The 23,530-nt window shown below is 49.6% G+C and overlaps 1 protein-coding gene across 1 annotated transcript in view; it reads right to left on the bottom strand.

Moving 5' to 3' along the window:
- NLRP2 (NLR family pyrin domain containing 2) overlaps positions 1–23,530 on the bottom strand; it is a 35,956-nt gene that overhangs the window by 8,930 nt on the left and 3,496 nt on the right. The window contains exons 2-10 of the mRNA XM_032171115.2: positions 22,974–23,272; positions 19,345–19,389; positions 16,363–16,434; positions 12,523–12,588; positions 10,488–12,042; positions 8,699–8,869; positions 7,595–7,759; positions 3,448–3,618; positions 2,973–3,143 (exon numbers count right to left, since the gene is read on the bottom strand). Coding sequence (XP_032027006.1) covers positions 2,973–3,143; positions 3,448–3,618; positions 7,595–7,759; positions 8,699–8,869; positions 10,488–12,042; positions 12,523–12,588; positions 16,363–16,434; positions 19,345–19,389; positions 22,974–23,253 — 2,696 coding nt within the window. The 5' untranslated portion in view covers positions 23,254–23,272. The remainder of the gene's footprint in view (positions 1–2,972; positions 3,144–3,447; positions 3,619–7,594; positions 7,760–8,698; positions 8,870–10,487; positions 12,043–12,522; positions 12,589–16,362; positions 16,435–19,344; positions 19,390–22,973; positions 23,273–23,530) is intronic.

Here is a 23,530-nt window from a genome sequence, read left to right as displayed (position 1 = left end):
TAAAAAAGATTCTCAGCGGGCACGGTGGCTCACTTCAACCTCTGCCTCCTGGGTTCACGCGATTCTTGTGCCCCAGCTTTCCGAGTAGCTGGGATTACAGGGGTGTGTGTGTGTGTGTGTGTGTGTGTGTGTGTGTGTGTGTGTGTGTGGTGTGTGTGTGTGTGTGTGTGTGTGTGTGTGTGTGTGTGTGTGTGTGTATGCGTGTGCACGTGCCACCACACCCAGCTAAGTTTTGTATTTTTAGTAGAGACAGGGTTTCGCCATGTTGGCCAGGCTGGCATTGAACTCCCGACCTCAGACGGTCTGCCCACCCTGGCCTCCCTAACGTGCTGGAATTACGATTCTATTTCCTAAATTCAGTTGCTAGAGAGGTAGTGTCTTACAGGCAGAAGACACCAGCTCAGACTCCGACATGTCTGGTACTAGGATCCTAGATATTAACCAACACAGATTATCAGAGATATTTCATCTTAGCTCTGTTTTCTTTCTTCTGTCTCAATAGAGTTCTAAACTTAATTATAATTTGAACTATAATGCCCATGTATCTCTGGGTCCCAAGAGAAGTATACCACTAGCTGAGGGACACAGGACCTGGAAGGTACCTTGGAAATAGATGGCAGATTGGAGCCCATGATGACGGAGGAGTGAAAACACACCCCCAAATCTTGAAACTTTATGAATGTATAGAAACTTCCTTTTTTTTTTTTTTTTGAGGCAGAGTCTCGCTCTGACGCCCAGGCTGGAGTACAGTGGCACAATCTCGGCTCACTGCAACCTCTACCTCCCGGGTTCAAGCAATTCTCTGCCTCACCCTCCCAAGTAAGCTGGGATTACAGGCATCTGACACCACGCATGGCTAATTTTTGTATTTTTTGTAAAGACAGGGTTTCACCATGTTGGCCAGGCTGGTCTTGAACTCCTGACCTCATGATCCACCTGCCTCGGCCTCCCAAAGATCATAACTGGCCTTCTAGAAACTTCCATGACTGTGTAATGGAGGAAAACCCACATAAGACTAAAGGGAAGTTGACAACTTAGCAAAATAGGGGCATGGATCAAAAAGTTGAATTGAGGGGGCTGGCACGGTGGCTCACACCTGTAATCCCAGCACTTTGGGAGGCTGAGGTGGGCGGATCACCTGAGGTCAGGAGTTCGAGACCAGCTTGACCAACATGATGAAACCTCGTCTCTACTAAAAATACAAAAGTTAGCTGGGCGTAGTGGCATGCACCTTAATCCCTGGGAGGCTGAGGCAGGAGAATCGCTTGAACTCAGGAGGTGGAGGTTGCAGTGAGCTGAGATGGAGCCACTGCATTCCAGCCTGGGCAGCAGAGCAAGACTATTAAAAAAAAAAAAACAACCACCACACCACCCACACACCCACACCCACACATACACACAACCAAAAAAACTAGACATTCATTTGAAGATACAGTTAGTGAGTAGGTGACATCTCACTGCTTGTGGGACTTCATTTTCAGTGTTTCAGGGCCTAGATATAGTGGGTGTGGGAAGAATCCTTTCCTTCTACTTGTCTCCAGCCATGAACTGAATATGTCATTAAATTTAAGTGGGTAGTTTTCAGATGCCAGGTGCATATCCTAGATTAAAGCTACTTTATAGGAAGAAGACAGTTCCTAACTGTTGGAGGTGATGTTAGAGACAAAGAATGCCAGAGATGTATGGCTGGGCGCGGTGGCTCACGCCTGTAATCCCAGCACTTTGGAAGGCCGAGGTGGGAGGATCACAAGGTCAGGAGTTGGAGACCAGCCTGGCCAACATGGTGAAATCCCGTCTCTACTAAAAATACAAAAATTACCCGGGCATGGTGGCGGGCACCTGTAGTCCCAGCTACTCAGGAGGCTGAGGCAGGAGAATCAACCTCCTTGAAGCCGGAGGTTGCAGTGAGCCTAGATCACGCCATTGCACTCCAGCGTGGGCAAGAGTAAAACTCCATCTTAAAAAAAAAAAAAAAATACCAGAGATGTTAACACAAAATCGAATCTCTGAACAGGCATGAGCCACCATGCCAGGCCCCAGTTCGTTTCTAAAGATTTGTCCTATAATTTTTTTTTTTTTTTTTTTTTTGAGAGAGTCTTGCTCTATTGGCCAGACTGGACTGCAGTGGTGCCATCTCAGCTCACTGCAACCTCCACCTCCCGGGTTCAAGTGATTCTCCTGCCTTAGCCTCCTGAGTAACTGGGATTACAGACATGTCCCACCATGCCTGGCTAATTTTTGTATTTTTAGTAGAGAGACGATGTTTCACCATGTTGGCCAGGCTGGTCTCGAACTCATGCCCTCAAGGGATCTGCCTGCTTTGGCCTCCCAAGGTGCTGGGATTATAGGCGTGAGCCACTGCGCCAGGCCACGTGTCCTGTGATTTTAATATTAACAGGAGGATCATATTGAGCATGTAGCTTCCAATAGCTTCCATTGGGAGTCTGAGCCTACACTGGCCCAGAAGACTACCTGATTTGCAAATCATTCATTAAAAAATCAGTAAATGAATTCCATTTACAACCAATTGCATGCAATTTATGTTATAGTTATAGTTCTAAGAACATAGATTAAGAGAAAAAACAGCATGGGGTGACATGGCTCATGCCTGTAACTCTAGCACTCTGGGAGGCCAAGGCAGGCAGATGTCTTGAGCTCAGGAGTTTGAGACCAGCCTAGGCAACATGGCGAGACCCCATCTCTAAAATATATACATACATAAAGAGGAAAAAAAACAAACAAACCAACCCTGAAAACCAGCTACATTCTCCAAATCCCTATAGAATATTACTACTACCTACTACTTACACTTTTTTCCTATCATCATCTCCCCAGGTCTCACCAGTTGTCATTAGCATCATGCTTGGGGCATTTAGAGGAATTAAATGTTCTCATAACCACCCTACTCGGACCCGGAGGTGGGGGGTGTGTGCATATACACCCACGCGCACAGGCAGCCAGCACGGACTTACACCAAGGTCTGCAGTTTACACTCGGGATACCTCAAGCCCTCACACAGAAACTTCACCCCTATATCCTTGAGGGAGTTCTTGGCCAAGCACAGGTGTGTCAGCTCCCGGCTGACAACCAAGACAGCAGCAAGGTCCTTGCAATTGGCTTCTGTAAGCTGACAGTTTTCCAACCTGCAAAAGAATCACAAATGGCAACACGGTTGACATTTTCAACTTCAACCTTCCCGGCTATCTCCACAAGTGCCAGCATCCAAAAGCCCCTTCTTGTGAACTCCCCACCCTCTCTCATGCACTGGTGATCCTATGAAGGAATAGGAATGAGAGAAGAACAAGATTCACAGGCCATCGGCCTGGATCTAAACATGGGAACGGGTGTTCACATCAGCGAGAGGCTCCATACAGCCAAGTCAGGCATGACCATTGCTCGTCTACGGCCCCAGATCGAAAGCACAGCTGCTCTGAAGACAGGACTTACGACAACCTCTGCAGAAAGCACTTGGGGTGTCTCAAAGTTGTGTACAGCAACTTGGCACCCTCATCCAGAAGCTCATTGTCGGAGAGGTTTAAGCACATCAGGGACTGGTTGGCTTCAAGGGCCGAGGAGAGATCAGCCCACTGCTGAGTGGTAGCGGAACAAGACACCAGCCTGTGGGAGAAATGGGAACAAAGTCTTTTTTTTTTTTTTTTTTTTTTTTGAGACTGTCTCACTCTTGTTGCCCAGGTGGTGCGATCTCGGCTCACAGCAACCTCTGCCTCCTGGGTTCAAGTGATTCTCCTGCCTCAGCCTCCCCAGTAGCTGGGATTACAGGCATGCACCACCACGCCCGGCTAATTTTGGATTTTTAGTAGAGATGGGGTTTCTCCATGTTGGTCAGACTGGTCTCAAACTCCCAACCTCAGGTGATCCGCCCACCTCGGCCTCCCAAAGTGCTGGGATTACAGGCATTGAGCCACCGCGGCCGGCGGAACAAGTCATTCTTGAGACTAATCACGGAATCGTCTTTGGTTTATATCTCACTGGTTATGTTATACCCAGACTTGAATTATCTGGAGCAGTAGTTGTCAAAGGGTAGTCCCTGAACCAGCGGCATCAACATCACCTAGGAATCAGCTGCAAATACAGAGCTTAGTCAATCTGACTCCAACGTTGGATGCAGAGTCCACTAACCTATGTTTCGTTGTTTGGTTTTTTGGAAGGGAGTTATTTATGCTGTGTTGCCCTGGCTGGAATGTAGTGGCGCGATCTCGGCTCACAGCAACCTCTGCCTCCTGGATTCAAGCGATTCTCCCACCTCAGCCTCCCGAGTAGCTGGGATTACAGGAACGTGCCATCTTGCCTGGCTAAGTTTTGTATTTTTAGTAGAGATTGGGTTTTACCATGTTGGCCAGGCTGGTCTCAAACTCCTAACTTTGGCCAGGGCGACGGCTCACACCTGTAATCCCAGCACTTTGGGAGGCCAAGGCAGGCAGATCACGAGGTCAGGAGTTTGAGACCATCCTGGCCAACGTGGTGAAACCCCGGCTCTACTAAACGTACCAAAGTTAGATGGGCGTGGCGACACGTGCCTGTAGTCCCAGCTACTCAGGAGGCTGAGGCAAGAGAATCACTTGAACCCAGGAGGCAGAGGTTGCAATGAGCCGAGATCACTCCACTGCACTCTAGCCTGGGCGACAGAGCAAGACTCTGTCTCAAAACAAAAAACTCCTGACTTCAAGTGATACACCAGCCTAGGCCTCCCAAAGTACTGGGATTACAGGCATGAGCCACCATGCCCAGCCCACTAACCTATGTTTCAAGGTGCTCTGTTCATCCGGAAAATGTGTTAGAATAAATTCATAAGAAATGAGTGGCTGGGCACAGTGGCTCATGCTTGTAATCCCAGCACTTTGGCAGGCCAAGGCAGGTGGATCATGAGGCCAAGAGTTTAAGACCAGCCAGGACAACATGATGAAACCCTGTTTCTCCTAAAAATACAAGAATTAGCTGGGCATGGTGGCACATGGCTGTAATCCCAGCATTTTGGAAGATGGGTGTCACTTGAGGTCAGGAGTTCGAGACCAGCCTGGCCAACATGGTGAAACCCCGGCTGTACTAAATATGCCAAAAATTAGCTGGGCGTGGTGGATTGCCTGAGGTCAGGAGTTTGAGACCACCCTGGCCACCAGCATGGTGTAACCCTGTCTCTACTAGAAATACAAAATATTAGAAATACAAGAATACAGCCGGGTGCCTGTAATCCCAGCTACTTGGGAGGTTGACGCAGAAGAATCACTTGAACCCGGGAGGCAGAGGTTGCAGTGAACCAAGATTGTGGCACTGCAGCCTGGGAGACAGAGCAAGACTATATCTCAAGAAAAAAAGAAAGAAATTAGTGACCCAAATCTTTAATTCACCCAATATTCCCCCTCACCCTGCATCCCATTATTCTCATGTAAAAAAGAAAAGAGGGTAATTGTAATGGTTAGTAATGACAGCAGCCACTATTGAATACATGTGCTTGGATTTGGTTTCATTCAACCTTCAAATACCTGTGAGATGTACAGCATCCTATTCAACTGAGAAGATCCCATTAAGCAGCCTAAGATTGTATCAGTAGAGCCAGAGCAATAAATTTTTTTTCTGTCCTCGAGATGGAGTTTTGCTCTGTTACCCAGGCTGGAGTGCAATGGCATGATCTTGGCTCACTGCTACCTCTGCCTCCTAGGTTCAAGCAATTCTCTTGCATCAGCCTCCACAAGTAGCTGGGATTACAGGCACGCGCCACCAGGCCCGGCTAATTTTTTTGTATTTTTAGTAGACATGGGGTTTCACCATGTTGGCCAGGCTGGTCTTGAACTCCTGATCTCGTGATCCACCTGCCTTGGCCTCCTAAAGTGCTGGGATTACAGGCGTGAGTCACCGCACCCAGCCGAGATTTTTTTTTTTTTTTTCTTTTTTGAGACAGTCTCACACTGTTGCCCAGGCTGGAGTGTGGTGGTGTGATCTCAGCTCACTGCAACCTCCGCCTCTCAGGTTCAAATGATTCTGCTGTCTCAGCCTCCTGAGTAGCTGGGACTACAGGCATGTGCCAACATGCCCAGCTAATTTTTGTATTATTAGTAGAGATGGGGTTTCACCATGTTGACCAGGCTGGTCTTGAACTCGTGACATCAAGTGATCCACCCACCTCGGCCTCCCAGGCGTGAGCCACTGTGCCTGGCCCAGGGCAATAATTTGAGGCCCATGACCACGTACTACACCAATGTGGCCAAGTGAGGCTTCATGGAACCCCATGACGCAGGATGTTTCTCATCACCTGGGCAGCCACGTGGACAGCTTCCCAAGGGGAGAGCTCTCAAACCAGAGGACTAACAGAAAAGGGGCAACCTGATGCTCCTGAAGGGTTCTTGCTTGAAAAATGTCAATAGCTGGTATTTTGAGTCATCATATAGGAGAAGCATGAACCATGAGTGAATGATCTGATAGAAGATAAAGATTCTGGGCTGGGCATGTGGCTCACGCCCCGCTTTGGGAGGCCGAGCGGGGGTGGATCACCTGAGGTCATGAGTTCGAGACCAGACTGGCCAATGTGGTAAAACTCCATCTCTACTAAGAATATAAAAATTAACCAGGTGTGGCGGTGTGCACCTGTAATCCCAGTTACTCAGGAGGCTGAGGCAGGAGAATCACTTAAACCTGGGAGGTGGAGGCTGCAGTCAGCTGAGATCATACCATTGCACTCCAGCCTGGGTGACAGAGTGAGACTCCATCTCAAAAAAAAAAAAAAAAAAAAAAAAGAAAAGAAAAGAAAAAACCAGAACCAAAACATAAGGACTCTGGCTGGGCATAGTGGCTCACGCCTATAATCCCAGCACTTTGGGAGACTCAGGGGGGGGCAGGTCACCTGAGGTCATGAGTTCAAGACCAGCCTGGCAATGTGGTGAAACCGTCTCTACTAAAAGCACAAAAATTAGGCTGGGCGCGGTGGCTCACGCCTGTAATCACAGCACTTTGGGAGGCCGAGGCGGGTGGATCACGAGGTCAGGAGATTGAGACCACGGTGAAACCCCGTCTCTACTAAAAATATAAAAAAAATTAGCCGGGCGCAGTGGCGGGCGCCTGTAGTCCGCAGAGAATGGTGAACCTGGAGGGGTTTGCAGTGACGACTGGCCATGATTCAGCCTGGGGACAGAGGGCCCCTCTAGCCAGGTGTGGTGGCGGGTGCCTGTAATCCCAGCTACTTGGGAGGCTGAGGCAGCAGAATTACTTGAACCCGGGAGGCAGAGGCTGCAGTGAGCCAAGATCGTGCTATTGCACTTCGGCCTGGGCAACAAACCAAGACTCCATCTGAAGGAAAAAAAAAAAAAAAAAAAAAAAAAAAAATAAAGATTCTGGGAGTTTCTTTGGATTCAGGGTCGTCACATATGGTTGTCCAGGTTGTTTACTGCTCAAAGCAAGTAGAAACCCAAATATGGAACAAAGGTCCGTCCAGAAAGTTCAGCCCATGCTGCATCCTGGGTCATCTGCCCTTAGTACTGTTTCTAGTCAGAATAATGAACTTTTTCTTATTTATACAAAATTGCCATATAAGCTTGTGGTAGCTGTTTGTATGATGAAGGATTTTAATGATTAAGACATATACCCAAGATATCGCAGGTTACATTCTGGATGTCTCAAGACCTCACACGATGTGGGAAGCATATCATTCTGGTCATTGCCTTGAAGGGTCAGATACGTTACAGTCTTGTGACCTCGAAGAGCTAGGCAGAGGTTCCGAAGAGCCTCAGCTGGGGAAATGTTTTTGAACCTAGGGAAAAGAGAATGAAAGTGAAATCTTGAGTGTGCACACCTGTATCGTACTTCAATAGAAACCAGGGGCTCAATATATTTAAACTTTAGCAACTTTTACATTAAACATGTAATCCCATGTTTAAATTTTTGTCCATCTTTACAGATTTTTCTTTTCTTTTTTTTTTTTTTTGAGATGGAGTCTTTCTCTGTCCCCCAGGCTGGAGTGCAGTGGCGCGATCTCGGCTCACTGCAAAGCAAACTCTGCCTCCTGGATTCAAGCAACTCCTACCCTCAGCATCCGGAGTAGCTGGGATTATAGGCACCTGCCACCACGCCTGGCAAATTTTTGTATTTTTAGTAGAGACAGGGTTTTGCCATCTTGGCCAGGCTGGTCTCGAACTCCTGACCTCAAGTGATCCCCCCGCCTTGGGCCCCCAAAGTGCTGGGACTACAGGCGTGAGCCACTGTGCCCGGCCCCCCCTTTTTTTTTTTTTGGAGACAGAGTCTCACTCTGTCACTCAGGCTGGAGTCCAGTGGCAGGATCTCAGTTCACTGCAACCTCCGCCTCCTGGGTTCAAGGAATTCTCCTGCCTCAACCTCCCAAGTAGCTGAGATTACAGGTGCCTGCCACCATGCCTGGATAATTTTTGTATTTTTAGTAGAGGCAGGGTTTTGTCATGTTGGCCAGGCTGGTCTCGAACTCCTGACCTCAAGTGATCTGTCTGCCTCAGCCTCCCGAAGTGTTGGAATTACAGGTGTGAACCACCATGCCCAGCCCCTAGAAATTACTTTATATGATTATCCCACAAGACACATTTAAGGACAGGACTCTCTCAATTCCCTGTGTCTTGAGCACTTAGGAGTCTAGGACAGGAATCTGAATATTGCTCCAATGTTAAAACTGTAACATTTTCACACCCTAAGGATTTTAATTCATGAGTTAGTTTCTACTTACACCACTCTCTGGAGATGACAGGTGTCAGAGGCTATTTGTTCACACAGGATCCTTACTAGGGAGGCACTGAGAAAGCTATTATTGATTGTTAGACCCATCAGATCCTTATTTGAGCCAAATATGGAACAAAGGTCCGTCCAGAAAGGAAGCATGTGCTCATCATCCTGGGATCTACAGGGAAGAGAAGGGGGTTACACCAAATGTGTGTCCATCACGGCTGAAGTATTTAGGGTTTCTCTGTGCATATACCCCTAACAAATAAGTATAACTGAAAGCTGGACCATTTAATCATTTAGCACCACCATCAGACAACTCAACACCCAAGAAGCATCACAGGAGAAAGAACCTATTCTTCTTACACAAAAATCCAGTAGAGGGTAAAAATAAGTTAAAATGCTAAGCACATCATTGATAAAAGATAGAGAATATAGACCGGGCACGGTGGCTCACACCTGTAATCCTAGCACTTTGTGAGGCTGAGGCGGGTGGATCACCTGAGGTCAGGAGTTCGAGACCTGCCTGGCCAACATGGTGAAACCCCGTCTCTACTAAAAGTACAAAAATTAGCTGGGCATGATCATGGGTGGCTGTAATCCCAGCTACTTATGAGGCTGAGACAGGAGAATCATTGAACCTGGTGGGGCGGAGGTTGCAGTGAGCCGAGAACGAGCCACTTCACTCCAACCTGGGAAAAAGAGTGAAACTCTGTCTCAAAAAAAAAAAAAAGATTGGGAATATACATATCAATAAGAAATATTCAGGCAGGGCGTGTGGTAGCTCATGCCTATAATCCCAGTGCTTTGGGAGTTCAAGACCAGCCTGGGCAACAAAGTGAGATTCTGTCTTTCCAGAAAAAAAAAAGAAAAAGAAACAAACAAACAAACAAAACAAAACCCACTTAAGTTAGCTGGGCATGATGGTGCACACCTAATACCTGTCATCCCAGGTACTCAGGAACTTCACTTGAACCCCGAAGTTTGAGGCTGCAGTGAGCTATGATTGCATCACTGTACCACTGTACTCCAGCCTGAGCAACAGAGCAAGACCCTGTCTCAAAAAAATATATTTGGGCCGGGCATGGTGAATCATGCCTGTAATCCCACTTTGGGAGGCTGAGGCAGGTGGATCACCCGAGGTCAGGAGGAGTTCAAGACCAGACTGGCCAACATGGTGAGATCCCGTCTCTACTGAAAATATAAAAATTAGCCAGGCAAGGTGGCAGGTGCCTGTAGTCCCAGCTACTCAGGAGGCTGAGGCAGGAGAATCGCTTGAACCCGGGAGGCAGAGGTTGCAGTGAGCCAAGATCATGCCACTGCGCTCCAGCCTGGGTGACAGAGCAAGACTCCATCCCAAAAACAAACAAACAAACAAAAGAGTCCAACAAGAGGGAATTCCTGACCCTAAGCCACAGTGCACAGGAGGCTCCGGCCTCTTCCTAAGGATGCATGGGATGAGGCTAAAGATGGGGCCGGGCACGGTGGCTCACGCTTGTAATCTCAGCACCTTGGGAGGCCGAGGCGGGCGGATCACGAGGTCAGGAGATCGAGACCATGGTGAAACCCCGTCTCTACTAAAAAGATACAAAAAATCAGCCGGGGGTGGTGGTGGGCGCCTGTAGTCCCAGCTACTCGGAGAGGCTGAGGCAGGAGAATGGCGTGAACCCGGGAGGTGGAGCTTGCAGTGAGCGGAGATTGCGCCACTGCACTCCAGCCTGGGCGACAGAGCGAGACTCCGTCTCAAAAAAAAAAAAAAAAAGATGGAACGACTGGTAGACTGAAACGGTTCTTACCTCTCAGCCTCAGCATCTGATTCAGACACAGTGACATTCTCCGGGAGCTCCGCCTTTATGACCTGCAGTGACATTTTCTGCAGGTTTCGACAGTGCTTGACACAGAATGAAGATGGCAGAACGTCTACTGCATTTAAGTGCAGGGATATTTCTTTGAACTGAGCCATCACCTCCTTCACCAGCTCCTCCTCCTGAGACTCGTACAGACAGCCGAGGAGCTCCTTCAGGTCTGTCATCGTTGAATGTCCACCCTTACAACTTATGTCGCATCGCAGCAATTCCTGTTTGATGTCTGGTGACATCCGGCAGCCAAAAGTGGCCTCCAGCTCCTTGGCTCTCTCCTCATTAGCGAGGCCGAAGGAGTAGTATCCTGCTTGAATCAGGTCGGGGTTCCTCAGTCTTTCTCCTCTGGAAAGCAGCTTCTGTACGTCCCCAATGTCCCAGGCGTGGCCGTCCCTGTCCTCCTCCTCCTCCAGGGCGTAGAACAGCGCAGCGAGAAACTGCTGGAAGCTGAGGTGGATGAAGGAGTAGCAGCCTTTCGAGACTGTGTCCTGGCGGAGGATGTGTCCGTCCAGGAACGGGTGGAGGTCGGACTCCTGCACCCCGAGCCTTTCCAGGTCCTCTCGGTGGAGCACAGACATCTGCGCCCACAGCCCCTGCGCTGCCAGGAGGCTCAGCGCCCGCAGCGCACCCCGCAGCTGTGCGCCCTGCGGGAACCGGCTGCAGAGGAAGCGCACGAACAGCCCCGTGCGGGTGAGGCAGGTGGGGGCCGGGTCCTCGCCCTTCTCCATCTGCAGCTTCAGAGTCGTGCACACGATCCAGCACACCGCCGGGGCCGAGCCCAGCTGGAACAGGGCCGCGTTGCTCCTCATCAGCTCAAAGGCACGCATGGCTTGGTCCTCGTCTCCAAAGTGTCTCAGGAAATAGGCCCTCCTGTCCTCCTCCAGGAAGCCCTCCACCCTTATGTAGATCGGCTCCTCTGCCAGGAGCCGGAGATCCCTCAGGGCCCGGGACCGCGTGGTGACCAGCAGGCCGGCCTTGGGTAACATACTCCTCTTCAGCAAACTCCCCAGGAGGACCGGCACCGGCTTCTTCTTCTCCCAGTCCCCGCAGATGTCCTGGATCAGCGCCCCAGGTGGGGCTCCCAGCTCATCAAAGCCGTCAATCACGAACAAGATTTTCTGTGCTTGGGCTAGGATGTGTGGAATGTCATCCTGCAATTCAGGCCAGTCCCTGAAGACCAGCTCTGCAAAACTGCACGGGCCCAGGCGGCTGAGCTCCCTGCAGCTGAGGTAGAACGCGTATTTGAATTTGTGGGCGAGGTTGTCCTCTGCCCAGTCTAGCATTAGTTTCTGGGCCAGCGTGGTTTTCCCAAGGCCTGCAGGACCGTGCAGCACTACCGTGTAGGAGAAGGGCCCGGGAAGCACCCTGGGGTTGCTGAATGGGATCAGCATCTTGTATCTCTCAGCCATAACCTGGACCTCTTTGCTATCGCCAGGCCAGCTCTTCCACATCTCCCGGAACTTCGTCTTCAATATATACCTGTACCTATTGTCTTTATCATTGGTGAGGAGGGAAGGGAGAGACAGAGGATGCAATCAGTTACCCATAGGGAAAACCAAAATAACAAAATGCCTTGTGTTGGCCGGGCGCGGTGGCTCATGCCTGTAATCCCAGCCCTTTCGGAGGCTGAGGCAGGCAGATCACCTGAGGTTGGGAGTTCAAGACCAACCTGACCAACATGAAGAAACCTTGTCTCTGCTAAAAATAAAACATTAGCGGGTCATGGTGGCGCATGCCTGTAATCCCAGCTACTTGGGAGGCTGAGGCAGGCGAATTGCTTGAACCTGGGAGGCGGAGGTTGCAGTGAGTCGAGATCACGCCACGGCACTCCAGCCTGGGCAACAAGAGCGAAACTCCATCTCGATACATACATACATCAATAATGCTTTGTGTCACATAGGAAAGTTAAGAGGACTTCAAGTTTATAAAGAGAAACGATCCCAAGCTCACTGCAGGAAGATATGGTACAGACCTGGCTTTTCTCCTTTAAAGACTTCTTTAGTCAGGCAGGTGACATCTTCCTCCGTTTCTGTAAATGCTACAAAATACAAACTCATGTGAGCTTGACACAAAATCAGGTGTATTTCCTGTGGAGTCCCAATTAGGGAAAAGGAGTCAGGCTGACAGGACCCCGGGGGAGAAAACAGATAAAGCAAACAAGCTACAAATATGTTTTCCGGCCAGGCGTGGTGGCTCATGCCTATAATCCCAGCACTTTGGAAGGCTGAGGTGGGCGGATCACTTGAGCTCAGGAGTTCGAGACCACCCTGGCCAACACAGAAACCTCGTCTCTACTAAAAATGCAAAAATTAGCCGCCAGGCATAGTGGTGCACGCCTGTAATCTCAGCTACTTGGGAGGCCGAGAGGCACGAGAATTGCTTGAACCTGGGAGGTGGAGGTTGCAGTAAGAGATCGCACTACTGCACCCCACCCTGGGCAACAGAGCAAGACTCCATCTCAATAAAATAAATAAGCTTTCCTCCATGGTTCAGGGCATACAAACAAGAGGAAACAGGCCAGCTATAGGTCTGTTTGAGACAGTCTCACTATGTTGCCCAGGCTGGAGTGCAGTGGCGCAATCTCAGCTTACTGCAACCTCCGCCTCCCGGGTTCAAGCGATTCTCCTGCCTCAGCTTCCCGAGTAACTGGAATTACAGGCATGTGCCACTGAGTATAGGCTAATTTTTGTATTTTTAGTAGAGACGGGGTTTCGCCACGTTGGCCAGACCAGTCTAGAACTCCTGACCTCAGGTGATCCACCCACCTCAGCCTCCCAAAGTGCTGGGATTACAGGCGTGAACCACTGCACCGGGCCAGGTCTGCTTTTATGGTCCAGGAGATACGGCCCAAGATGTTTGGCCTTCCTGGCCAGATCACACACAGAGCTCACAAACTCCCTGCTTGCCGTGAAACGCCTCAGTTTATCAAACACCTCTGCTGAAAGAAGACTGCCAAGTTAAACCCCCTGTTGACATTCTCAATCAGCCCAAGCCCTATTCTATAAAATCTGCAGGAAGCTTTGGTCTCCTGGCAATGAGCTTCTCTCATGACAACCTGCCCGCTGTGGTCTCTCTGCCAATGTCTCTTCCTGCTTTCTCCAATAAATCTGCCTTTCTTTACCTACGATTGTCTTGATAAATTTCTTTACCCGCCATGCCACCAGGCACTGTTCATCCACATTTCCCGCTGAAGCATGATGATGGAGCAGGCTCCACAGTGCCCCAAGTCGCACCGGAATTCTTTGTCAAGATTGTGTGCTAGGCCGGGCACGGTGGCTCACGCCTGTAATCCCAGCACTTTGGGAGGCCGAGGCGGGAGGATCACGAGGTTAGGAGATTGAGACCATCCTGGCTAACACAGTGAAACCCCGTCTCTACTAAAATACAAAAAATTAGCTGGGCGTGGTGGCACACGCCTATACTCCCAGCTACTTGGGAAGCTGAGGCAGGAGAATCGCTTGAACCTGGGTGGTAGAAGTTGCAGTGGGCCAACATTGCACCACTGCACTCCAGTCTGGGCGACAGAGCAAGACTCTGTCTCAAAAAAAAAAAAAAAAAGATTGTGTGCTGGGAATGACATTGGCCGGCTCTAGAGAGATGAACAGGGCAAACAATTCCTTCAACCAAGTTACTCTCACCTCTATTCTACAGAGCCATAGCAAGAAATACTTGCTGTATCAAAAGTCAATGTGGACTAGGTACGGTGGCTCACGCCTGTAATCCCAAGCACTTTGGGAGGCCGAGGGGGGTGGATCACCTGAGCTCAGGAGTTCAAGACCAGCCTGGCCAACATGGTGAAACCCTGCGTCTAGTAAAAATAAAACTAAAAAATGCAAAAATTAGCCAGATGTGGTGGTGGGTGCCTATGATCCCAGCTACTCGGGAGGCTGAGGCAGAATCACTTGAACCTGGGAGGTGGAGGTTGTGGTGATCCGAGATCACACCACTGCACTCCAGCCTGGGTGACAAGGGCGAAACTCTTTCTCAAGAAAAAAACAAAAATGCTACCAGGAAGATAAGAGGGAATGTGGAGTAAGCAAGGCTGATCTGAAACTGATCACAGGCTGGGTGCGGTGGTTCACACCTGTAATCCCAGCACTTTGGGAGACCGAGGTAGGTGGATCACTTGAGGTCAGGAGTTCCAGACCAACCTGGCTACCCTGGCGAAACCCCATCTGTACTAAAAACTAGCCAGGCATATAGTGGTGGGCACCTATAGTCCCAGCACCTGGGGAGGCTATGGCAGGAAGATCCCTCGAACTCGGGAGGCAGAGATTGCAGTGAGCCAAGATCGGGCCACTGCACTCCAGCCTGCGTGACAGTGAGACTCTATTTCAAAAACAAAAAAAACAGAAAAAAACCTATCACAAAGTCAGCTCAGGCAAGTCACCTACCCAAAAGACTCAATTTTCTCTGTGAGTTGTTTATATTAAAGTTGTCTGAACAATGTACCATAAATACATTTATACCTGTCAATTTTTTTTTTTTTTTTTTGAGACGGAGTCTCACGCTGTTGCCAGGCTGGAGTGCAGTGGCACGATCTTGGCTCACTGCAACCTCCACCTCCCGGGTTCAAGCGATTCTCCTGCCTCAGCCTCCTGAGTAGCTGGGACTACAGGTGCCCACCACCACGCCTGGCTAATTTTTGTGTTTTTAGTAGAGTTTTCGCCATGTTGGCCAGGATGGTCTCGATCTCTTCATCTTGTGATCCACCCACCTCAGGCTCCCAAAGTGCTGGGAGATTATAGGCGTGAGCCACCACACCTGGCCACCTGTCAACTTTTGAAGAATTTAAAGAAGGCCGGGTGCAGTGGCTCATGCCTGTAATCCCAGCACTTTTGGGAGGCTGGGGGGGGCGGGGCAGATCTCGAGGTCAGGAGTTCGAGACCAGCCTGACTGAGGTGGTGAAATCTGTCTCCACTAAAAATACAAAAAAAATTAGCTGGGCCTGGTGGCATGCACCTGTAGTCCCAGCTACTCAGAAGGCTGAGGCAGGACAATCACTTCAATCTGGGAGGCGGAGGTTGCAGTGAACAGGGATGGTGCCACTATACTCCAGCCTGGGTGACAAGAACAAGACTTTGTCTCAAAAAAAAAAAAAAAAAAAAAATTAGCTGGGTGTGGTGGCAGGCACCTATATCCCGGCTACTCAGGCGGCTGAGTCAGGAGAATCAGGAGAATCGCTTGGACCCGGGAGGTGGAGGTTACAGTGAGCCGAGATCGCGCCATTGCATTCCAGCTTGGGCGACAGAGAAACTGTCTCAAAACAAAAACAAAGGCCGGGCGAGGTGGCTCACGCTTGTAATCCCAGCACTTTGGGAGGCCGAGGCGGGCGGATCACGAGGTCAGGAGATCGAGACCACGGTGAAACCCCGTCTCTACTAAAAATACAAAAAATTAGCCGGGCGTGGTGGCGGGCGCCTGTAGTCCCAGCTACCCGGAGAGGCTGAGGCAGGAGAATGGCGTGAACCCGGGAGGCGGAGCTTGCAGTGAGCCGAGATTGCGCCACTGCACTCCAGCCTGGGCGACAGAGCAAGACTCCGTCTCAAAAAAAAAAAAAAAAAAAAAAACAAAAACTCTTTGCATCGTGCTCCTAACTTTCTACAAACTGAGTTCTAATTCTCTGCAAGGTTCGTTCTTCCCTCTATTCTTATGGAAGGGAGGTTGGCATTCTCCAGGAGACAGTGGGCAAATTAAGAAGAGTAGAGAGAAAGATTGGAGAGAGATGGGGTTCTTCAAAGGAACAGGAGAAAGCAGCAAGAAGGGGCGGCTTCCCTCGGCTGACTCCAGCGTCGGAGGTCCTGACACCCACCTAGTGCTTCTGCTTCGAAGCGTTCCAGCATTTCCTCCAGGTCTAGAGGTGGTCGTTCTTTCCGTGTTACCCCTGAAGAAAAAGGGGGGGCATTACAGGCCTGTTGCTGTGCTGGCAGTGGGACTCCAAGATGGCTCAAGTTCGACCACTGAGTCTCAATAGTTAAATCTAGATTAGGTAATTTACTAGATTACTAAAAAGGATGTGGACAAGGTACTGGATGTAAAAGTGAAAGTACATTAGGCCATGATCCCAGGTTTACGTGCCTTTCTGGTGAGAATTCCTAAGTAGTTCAGAACACACGGTGTGAAAGACATACACACACAAACACACACACACACACACACACACACACACACACACACAGTACTCATGCATAAGGCCACTGGAAAGGCTTTGAGGATTAACCGCCTAGTTTTTCTTTTTTTTGAGATGTAGTTTCGCTCGTTGCCCAGGCTGGAGTGCAATGGTGTGATCTCGGCTCCCTGCAACCTCCGCCTCCTGGGTTCAAGTGATTCTCCTGCCTCAGCCTCCCGAGTAGCTTGGATTACAGGCATGTGCCACCATACCTGGCGAATTTTGTATTTTTAGTACACACAGGGTTTCTCCATGTTGGTCAGGCTGGTCTCGAACTCCCAACCTCAGGTGATCTGCCAGCCGGGCCTAACTCCCTAGTTTCTGATGAGGTAAATAAATTTAAAATGAACTGGGAAAGAATGTAAGAAGAAGGTGGAATCAGCCGGGCGTGGTGGCTCACGCCTGTAATCCTAACACTTTGGGAGGCCGAGGCAGGTGGATCATGAGGTCAGGAGATCGAGACCATCCTGGCCAACATGGTGAAGCCCCATCTCTACTAAAACAAAAAATTAGCCGGGCATGGTGGTGTGTACCTGTAAGTCCCAGCTACTTGGGAGGCTGAGGCAGGGGAATTGCAGGAGGTGGAGACTGCAGTGAGCCGAGATCGCTCCACTGCACTTCAGCCTGGCAACAGAGCAAGCGAGACTCTGTCTCAAAAAAAAATAAAATAAAATAAAATAAAAATAAAAAGAGAACAAGGTGGAATCCTAATAAGAGTATCTGCAGCTTAACCCTGGATAATGAAGGGGCGAGTCCGTGGAACTCCTGAAAAGATGCTGGGGAGGCAACTGGACACAGGCATGTGAACTTCAGGACAAAGGCTGGTCTGAGAAGAGCCTTTCGAGTCTTCACCACCAGGTGAGGTGGCTCACGCCTGTAATCCCAGCACTCTGTGAGGCCGAGGCAGACAGATCACTTGAGGTCAGGACTTTGAGACCAGCCTGGCCAACATGGTGAAACCCTGTCTCTACTAAAAATACAAAAATTAGCCAGGCGTGGTGGTAGGTGCCTGTAATCCCAGCTACTTGGGAGGCTAAGGCAGGAGAATCACTTGAACCTGGGAGGCAGAGGCTGCAGTGAGATTGTACCACTGCACTCCAGCCTGGGTGACAGAGCAAGACTCTGTCTCAAAAAAGGTCTTCATGAGACCGGGCGCAGTGAGTGACTCACACCTGTAATCCCAGCACTTTGGGAGGCTGAGGCAGGCGGATCACGAGGTCAAGAGTTCAAGCCCAGCCTGGCCAACATGGTGAAACCCCATCTCTACTAAAATTACAAAAATTAGCTGGGCTTGGTGGCAGATGCCTGTAATCCCAGCTACTCGGGAGGCTGAGGCAAGAGAATCGCTTGAACTGGGAGGCAGAGGTCAGAGGTTGCAGTGAGCCGAGATCATGCCACTGCATTCCGTCCTGGGCAACAGAGTGAGACTTTGTCCAAAAAAAAAAAAAAAAAGTCTTCATGGCCAGGTGTGGTGAATCATGTCTGTAATGCCAGCACTTTGGGAGGCCAAGGTGGGAGGATCACTTGTGACCAGGAGTTTGACACCATATCTGGCAACATAGTGAAACTGTCCCTACCAAAAATACAAATATTAGTCAGGTGTGGCAGTGCACACCTGTAGTCCCAGCTACTCAGGAGGCTGAGGTAAGAGGATCTCTGGAGCCTGGAAGGTTGAGGCTGCAATGAGCTATGACTGTGCCACCGCAATCAAGCCAGAGCAACACAGCAAGACTCCATCTCAAAAAACAATCTTCAGGATATAAGTAGCTGATAAGGGCCAGGTGTCATGGCTCACACCTGTACCCCAGCAGTTTGGAAGGGTGAGGCGGGAGGACTGATTGAGTTTAGTAATTCGAGACCAGCCTGGGCAACATAGCAAGACCGTCTCTACAAAAAGTGAAAAAAATTAGTCAGGCGTGGTGGCGGGCGCCTGTGGTCCCAGCTACTCAGGAGGCTGAGGCAGGAGGATCACCAGAGCCTGGGAGGGCAAGGCTGCAGTGAGCCATGATTGTACCACGGCACTCCAGCCTAAGAGACAGAGTGAAGCCCTGTTTCAAAAAAAAAAAAAAAGCCGGCTGTGGTGACTCACGCTTATAATCCCAGCATTTTGGGACACTGAGGTGGGCAGATCACTTGAGGTCAGGAGTTCAAGACCAGCCTGGCCAACATGGTGAAACCCCATCTCTACAAAAACCACAAAAAATTAGCCAGGCCTGGTGACCGGCACCTGTAATCCCAGCTACTCCAGAGGCTGAAGCAGGAGAACTGCTTGAACCCGGGAGGTGGAGGTTGCAGTCAGCCGAGGTTGTATCACTGCACTTCAGCCTAGGCGACAGAGCAAGCCTCCACCTCAAAAAACCAAAGTCTCTAGCTTATCCAGATTCAAAGGCCAAGCTTACCCTTCCCTGCTTTGTATGTATTTATAGATTTCCAACAAACGCTATCGTGTTTCGGCTTCCCAGGTCTTACTGCTGCGCACCTGTGTGACCAGCTCCGCCCTGGGAGCAGGGGTGTGAACTCCGGCATTTCTTTGCATTCTTAGTGCTCAGCACATTCTCCTTAAAACAAAGGCCCGAGTTCCCAGATCTCACTTGAAGAATAAAAGTTGTAAATGAGGTAACTTACCTAATGATAGAGGCTTGTTTTTATTAAACGATTTCAAAGCTGCTTCTGAAAAAGAAGGGGGGGAAAATTTTGCATTTAACATAAGCTCAAGATTTTATTGCCTTCATAAAAGAAAAGATGACACTTAGAACTGGATCACTTGTTCCTTTCTCTTACCTCCTTCCAGTTCAAAATGCTTGCATCTTTTTTTTTTTTTTTTTTTGAGACAGAGTGTCACTCTGTCGCCCAGGCTGGAGTGGCACGATCTTGGCTCACTGCTACCTCTGCCTCCCAGGTTCAAGCGATTCTCCTGCCTCAGCCTCCTGAGTAGCTGGGACTACAGGCGCACGCCACCAATGCCCGGCTAAGTTTTGTATTTTTAGTAGAGATAGGGTTTCACCATTTTGGCCAGGCTGGTCTCAAACTCCTGACCTTGTGATCCGCCCACCTTGGCCTCCCAAAGTGTTGGGATTACAGGCGTGAGCCACCACGCTCGGCTGCTTGTATCTTTTAATAGCCAGCATTCTTAGATCTGCAGCTGGGCTCAAGGCACTCAATGAGCCTTAGCACAATCTTCTTTCTAGTTTTAGCTTTTTTCTGGAAAATCGGCTTAGTCTGCCCACCATAGCCACTCTGCTTCCTGTCATAACACTGCTTCCCCTGGGCATACCAAGAATCCTTGCCCTGTGTCACTTTGTCGGGGTGGTGCTTGCCACACTTCTTACAGAAAGTCTGGCAGGTTTTAGGAACATTCACCATGTTTGTGTGAGCGCTATCGGCATGGAAAGAAAATTTGCATCTTTTTCAGAGCCCAGACCCTCGTAAGTTTACAACTCTCTGGGTTTCCTCCTGCTGTTTTCAAACTTGTAACCTCCGGAGGCCAGCTAGAGTTAAAAACCCTCGGCCCGGCATGGTTGCTCACACCTGTAATCCCAACACTTTGGGAGGCCGAGGTGGGCAGATCACCTGAGGTTGGTAGTTCGAGACCAGTCTGGTCAACATGGTGAAACCCCGTCTCTACTAAAATACAAAAATTAGCGGGTGTGGTGGTAGGCGCCTGCAATCCCAGCTACTCTGGAGGCTGAGGCAGGAGAATCACTTAAACCCGGGAGGAGGAGGTCTCAGTGAGCCGAGATTGTGCCATTCTACTCTAGCCTGGGCGACAAGAGTGAAACTTCGTCTCAAAACCAAAACCAAACCAAAAAAACAAACCCTCATCCGTCATTAAAGACAGGAAACATGCTAAAAAGTGATCTCTAGCTGAAATAAAACTGGCAATTTTTAAATAAAAAGATAGGATTTCCTTAAGTTTGAGGAGTATTCCATTATGTAATTAATACCATGTTTTCTTTTTTTTTTTTTTTTTTTGAGATGGAGTCTTGCTGTCACCCAGGCTGGAGTGCAGTGGCACAATCTTGGCTCACTGCAACCTCTGACTCCCTGGTTCAAGTGATCCTCCTGCCTCAGCCTCCCAAGTAGCTGGGACTACAGGAGCGTGCCACTATGCCCGGCTAATTTTTTTATATTTTTAGTAGAGACAGGATTTCACCACGTTGGCCGGGCTGGTCTCAAACTCCTGGCCTCAAGTGATCCACCCGCCTTGGCCTCCCAAAGTGCTGGGATTACAGGCGTGAGCCACCGCGCCCGGCCTACCATGTTTCCTTTTTGAGGCGTGGGGTCCCAACAATCTTACAACCCAGGCAGTAGGCAGGGTACCCAATGGGCACATTTTCTATTCATCCACTGATGGTCACTTAGACTGCTATATCTTGGTTACTGTAAATAAAGCTGCACTGGCCAGGCACTGTGGCTCATGTTTCTGATCCCAGGACTTTGGGAAGCCAAGGCAGGAGGATCGGTTGAGCCCATAGAAGTTCGAGACCAGCATGGGCAACATGGTGAAACCCTATCTCTACAAAAAAAAAAAAAAAAAAAAATACAAGAATCAGCGAGGTGTGGTGGGAGGCTATAGTGGCAGGATTGCTCAAGTCTGGGAGGTTGAGGCTGCAGTGAGCTGTGATTGCCCCATTGTACTCCAGCCTGATCAACAAAACGAGACCCCATTTCAAAAAAAAGTGTAGCTGGACATGGTGGCTCACACCTGTAATTCCAGCACATTGGGAAGCCGAGGCGGGTTGATCACATGGTCAGGAGTTCAAGACCAGCCTGGCCAACATAGTGAAACCCCATCTCTATTAAAATACAAAATTTAGGGCCGGGCGCAGTGGCTCACACCTGTAATCCCAGCACTTTGGGAGGCCGAGGCAGGCGGATCACCTGAGGTCGGGAGTTCGAGATCAGCCTGACCAACATGGAGAAACACCGTCTCTACTAAAAATACAAAATTAGCCAGGCGTGGTGGCACATGCCTATAATCCCAGCTACTAGGGAGGCTGAGGCAGGAGAATCGCTTGAACCTGGGAGGTGGAGGTTGTGGTGAGCCGAGATCGTGCCATTGCACTCCAGCCTGGGCAACAAGAGTGAAACTCCGTCTCAAAAAAAAACACACAAAAAAACAAAATTTAGCCAGGCGCAGTGGCAGGTGCCTGTAAAATCCCAGCTACTCAAGAGGCTGATGCAGGAGAATCGCTTGAACCTGGGGGGCGGGAGTTGCAATAAGCTGAGATTGTGCCACTGCACTCCATCCTGGGCGACAGAGTGAGACTTGTCTCAAACAAACAAACAAAAAAAAGCGTAAAAAAAAGTTATGGGGTAGAAAGTTTAGAGTTGTTTTAAATGCACTTGCTAGCTGGGTGCGGTGGCTCACGCCTGTAATCCCAACACTTTGGGAGGCCAAGGCGGGCAGATCACGAGGTCAGGACATCGAGACTATCCTGGCTAACATGGTGAAACCCCATCTCTTGTTTAAAATACAAAAAAAAAAAAAAAAAATCAGCCAGGCGTGGTGGGACATGCCTGTAATCCCGGCTACTCGGGAGGCTGAGGCAGGAGAATCGCTTGAACCCAGGAGGCGGAGGTTGCAGTGAGCCGAGATCGTGCCACTAAACTCCAGCCTGGGTGACAGTGAGATCCTCTCTCAAGAAGAGTTAAATAACCACAGTTCATGTGCATTTTATTGTATTGTTATTTTTAATTGTCTTTGCCCCCATTATTTTGGATCTAGGATTAGTTAAGTCCACAGATATGTTAGGCCAACTGTACGATACCTGAAAGGGATAGAAACAGGTAGAAAATAAGGACCAGGACAGACACCAGGGTTTATGAAGATCCAGCACCTGTGTTCAGAACAAGCAGTCCCTCTCCAAGCCTCAATGCCGTTTCTTTTTTTTTTTTGAGATGGAATTTTGCTCTTGTTGCCCAGGCTCGGGTGCAATGGCGTGATCTCAGCTCATAGCAACCCCCGCCTCCTGGGTTCAAGTGATCTCCTGCCTCCGCCTCCCGAGTAGCTGGGATTACAGGTGTCTGCCACCACGCCCAGCTAATTTTTGTATTTTTAGTAGAGATGCTGTTTCACCATGTTGGTCAGGCTGGTCTCAAACTCCTGACCCTCAGGTGATCCAACCGCCTCGGCCTCCCAAAGTGCTGGGATGACAGGCATGAGCGAGCGTGCCTGGCCTTCTGAATTTCTAAAGTCCTGGAGAGGACGCCTGCTTCCTCCTAGGACACAGGGTGGACCGATTTCCACTCACCTCTGAGTTCGTCCTTTGCACTCTCAGACAGATCCATTCGGTGCATCTTTTCAAAGACCTGGATGGTTGCCATCTCCACCCAGTAGCTGTGACAATGGCTGGTGAGGATTTCTGCCAGTTGCTTTCTATCAGCTTTGTCTACCTCCTTGTGGGGGATCTTCTGGAGCTCATTTGCCAGGGAGACGGTCGTGATCAGAGACTTGAACTTGCTCAACTCATCCTGGCTGAGCTGCTCCAGGAGAGCCGGCAGGTTGAAGCTCATCGGCGCCGGAGACACCATCTTGTCCCACGTGGGAGCTCTGATGAGAATTAAGGGAGGAATGGAGAGGGATGGTGATTAGCACTCCTGTCTCAAATGCCAGTCCCCGCTGTGCCATGAACGAGGACACTCACCATCTACTCTGCTTTTTCAAGAATAAACTCCCAGCCTGGGCAACATAGTGAGACCCCCATCTCCACACAAAGTAAGTTAGCAGTGGGTGGTGGTACATGCCTGTAGGCCCAGCTACTCAGGGGGCTGCGATGGGAGGATTGCTTGAGCCTGGGAGATTGAAACT

This window comes from Hylobates moloch, unplaced genomic scaffold, assembly GCF_009828535.3.
Source record: "Hylobates moloch isolate HMO894 unplaced genomic scaffold, HMol_V3 SCAFFOLD_12, whole genome shotgun sequence".
NCBI lineage: Eukaryota > Metazoa > Chordata > Mammalia > Primates > Hylobatidae > Hylobates > Hylobates moloch.
The sequence above is the reverse complement of the archived record's forward strand: the minus strand, read 5'-3'. Positions and strand labels throughout refer to the sequence as shown.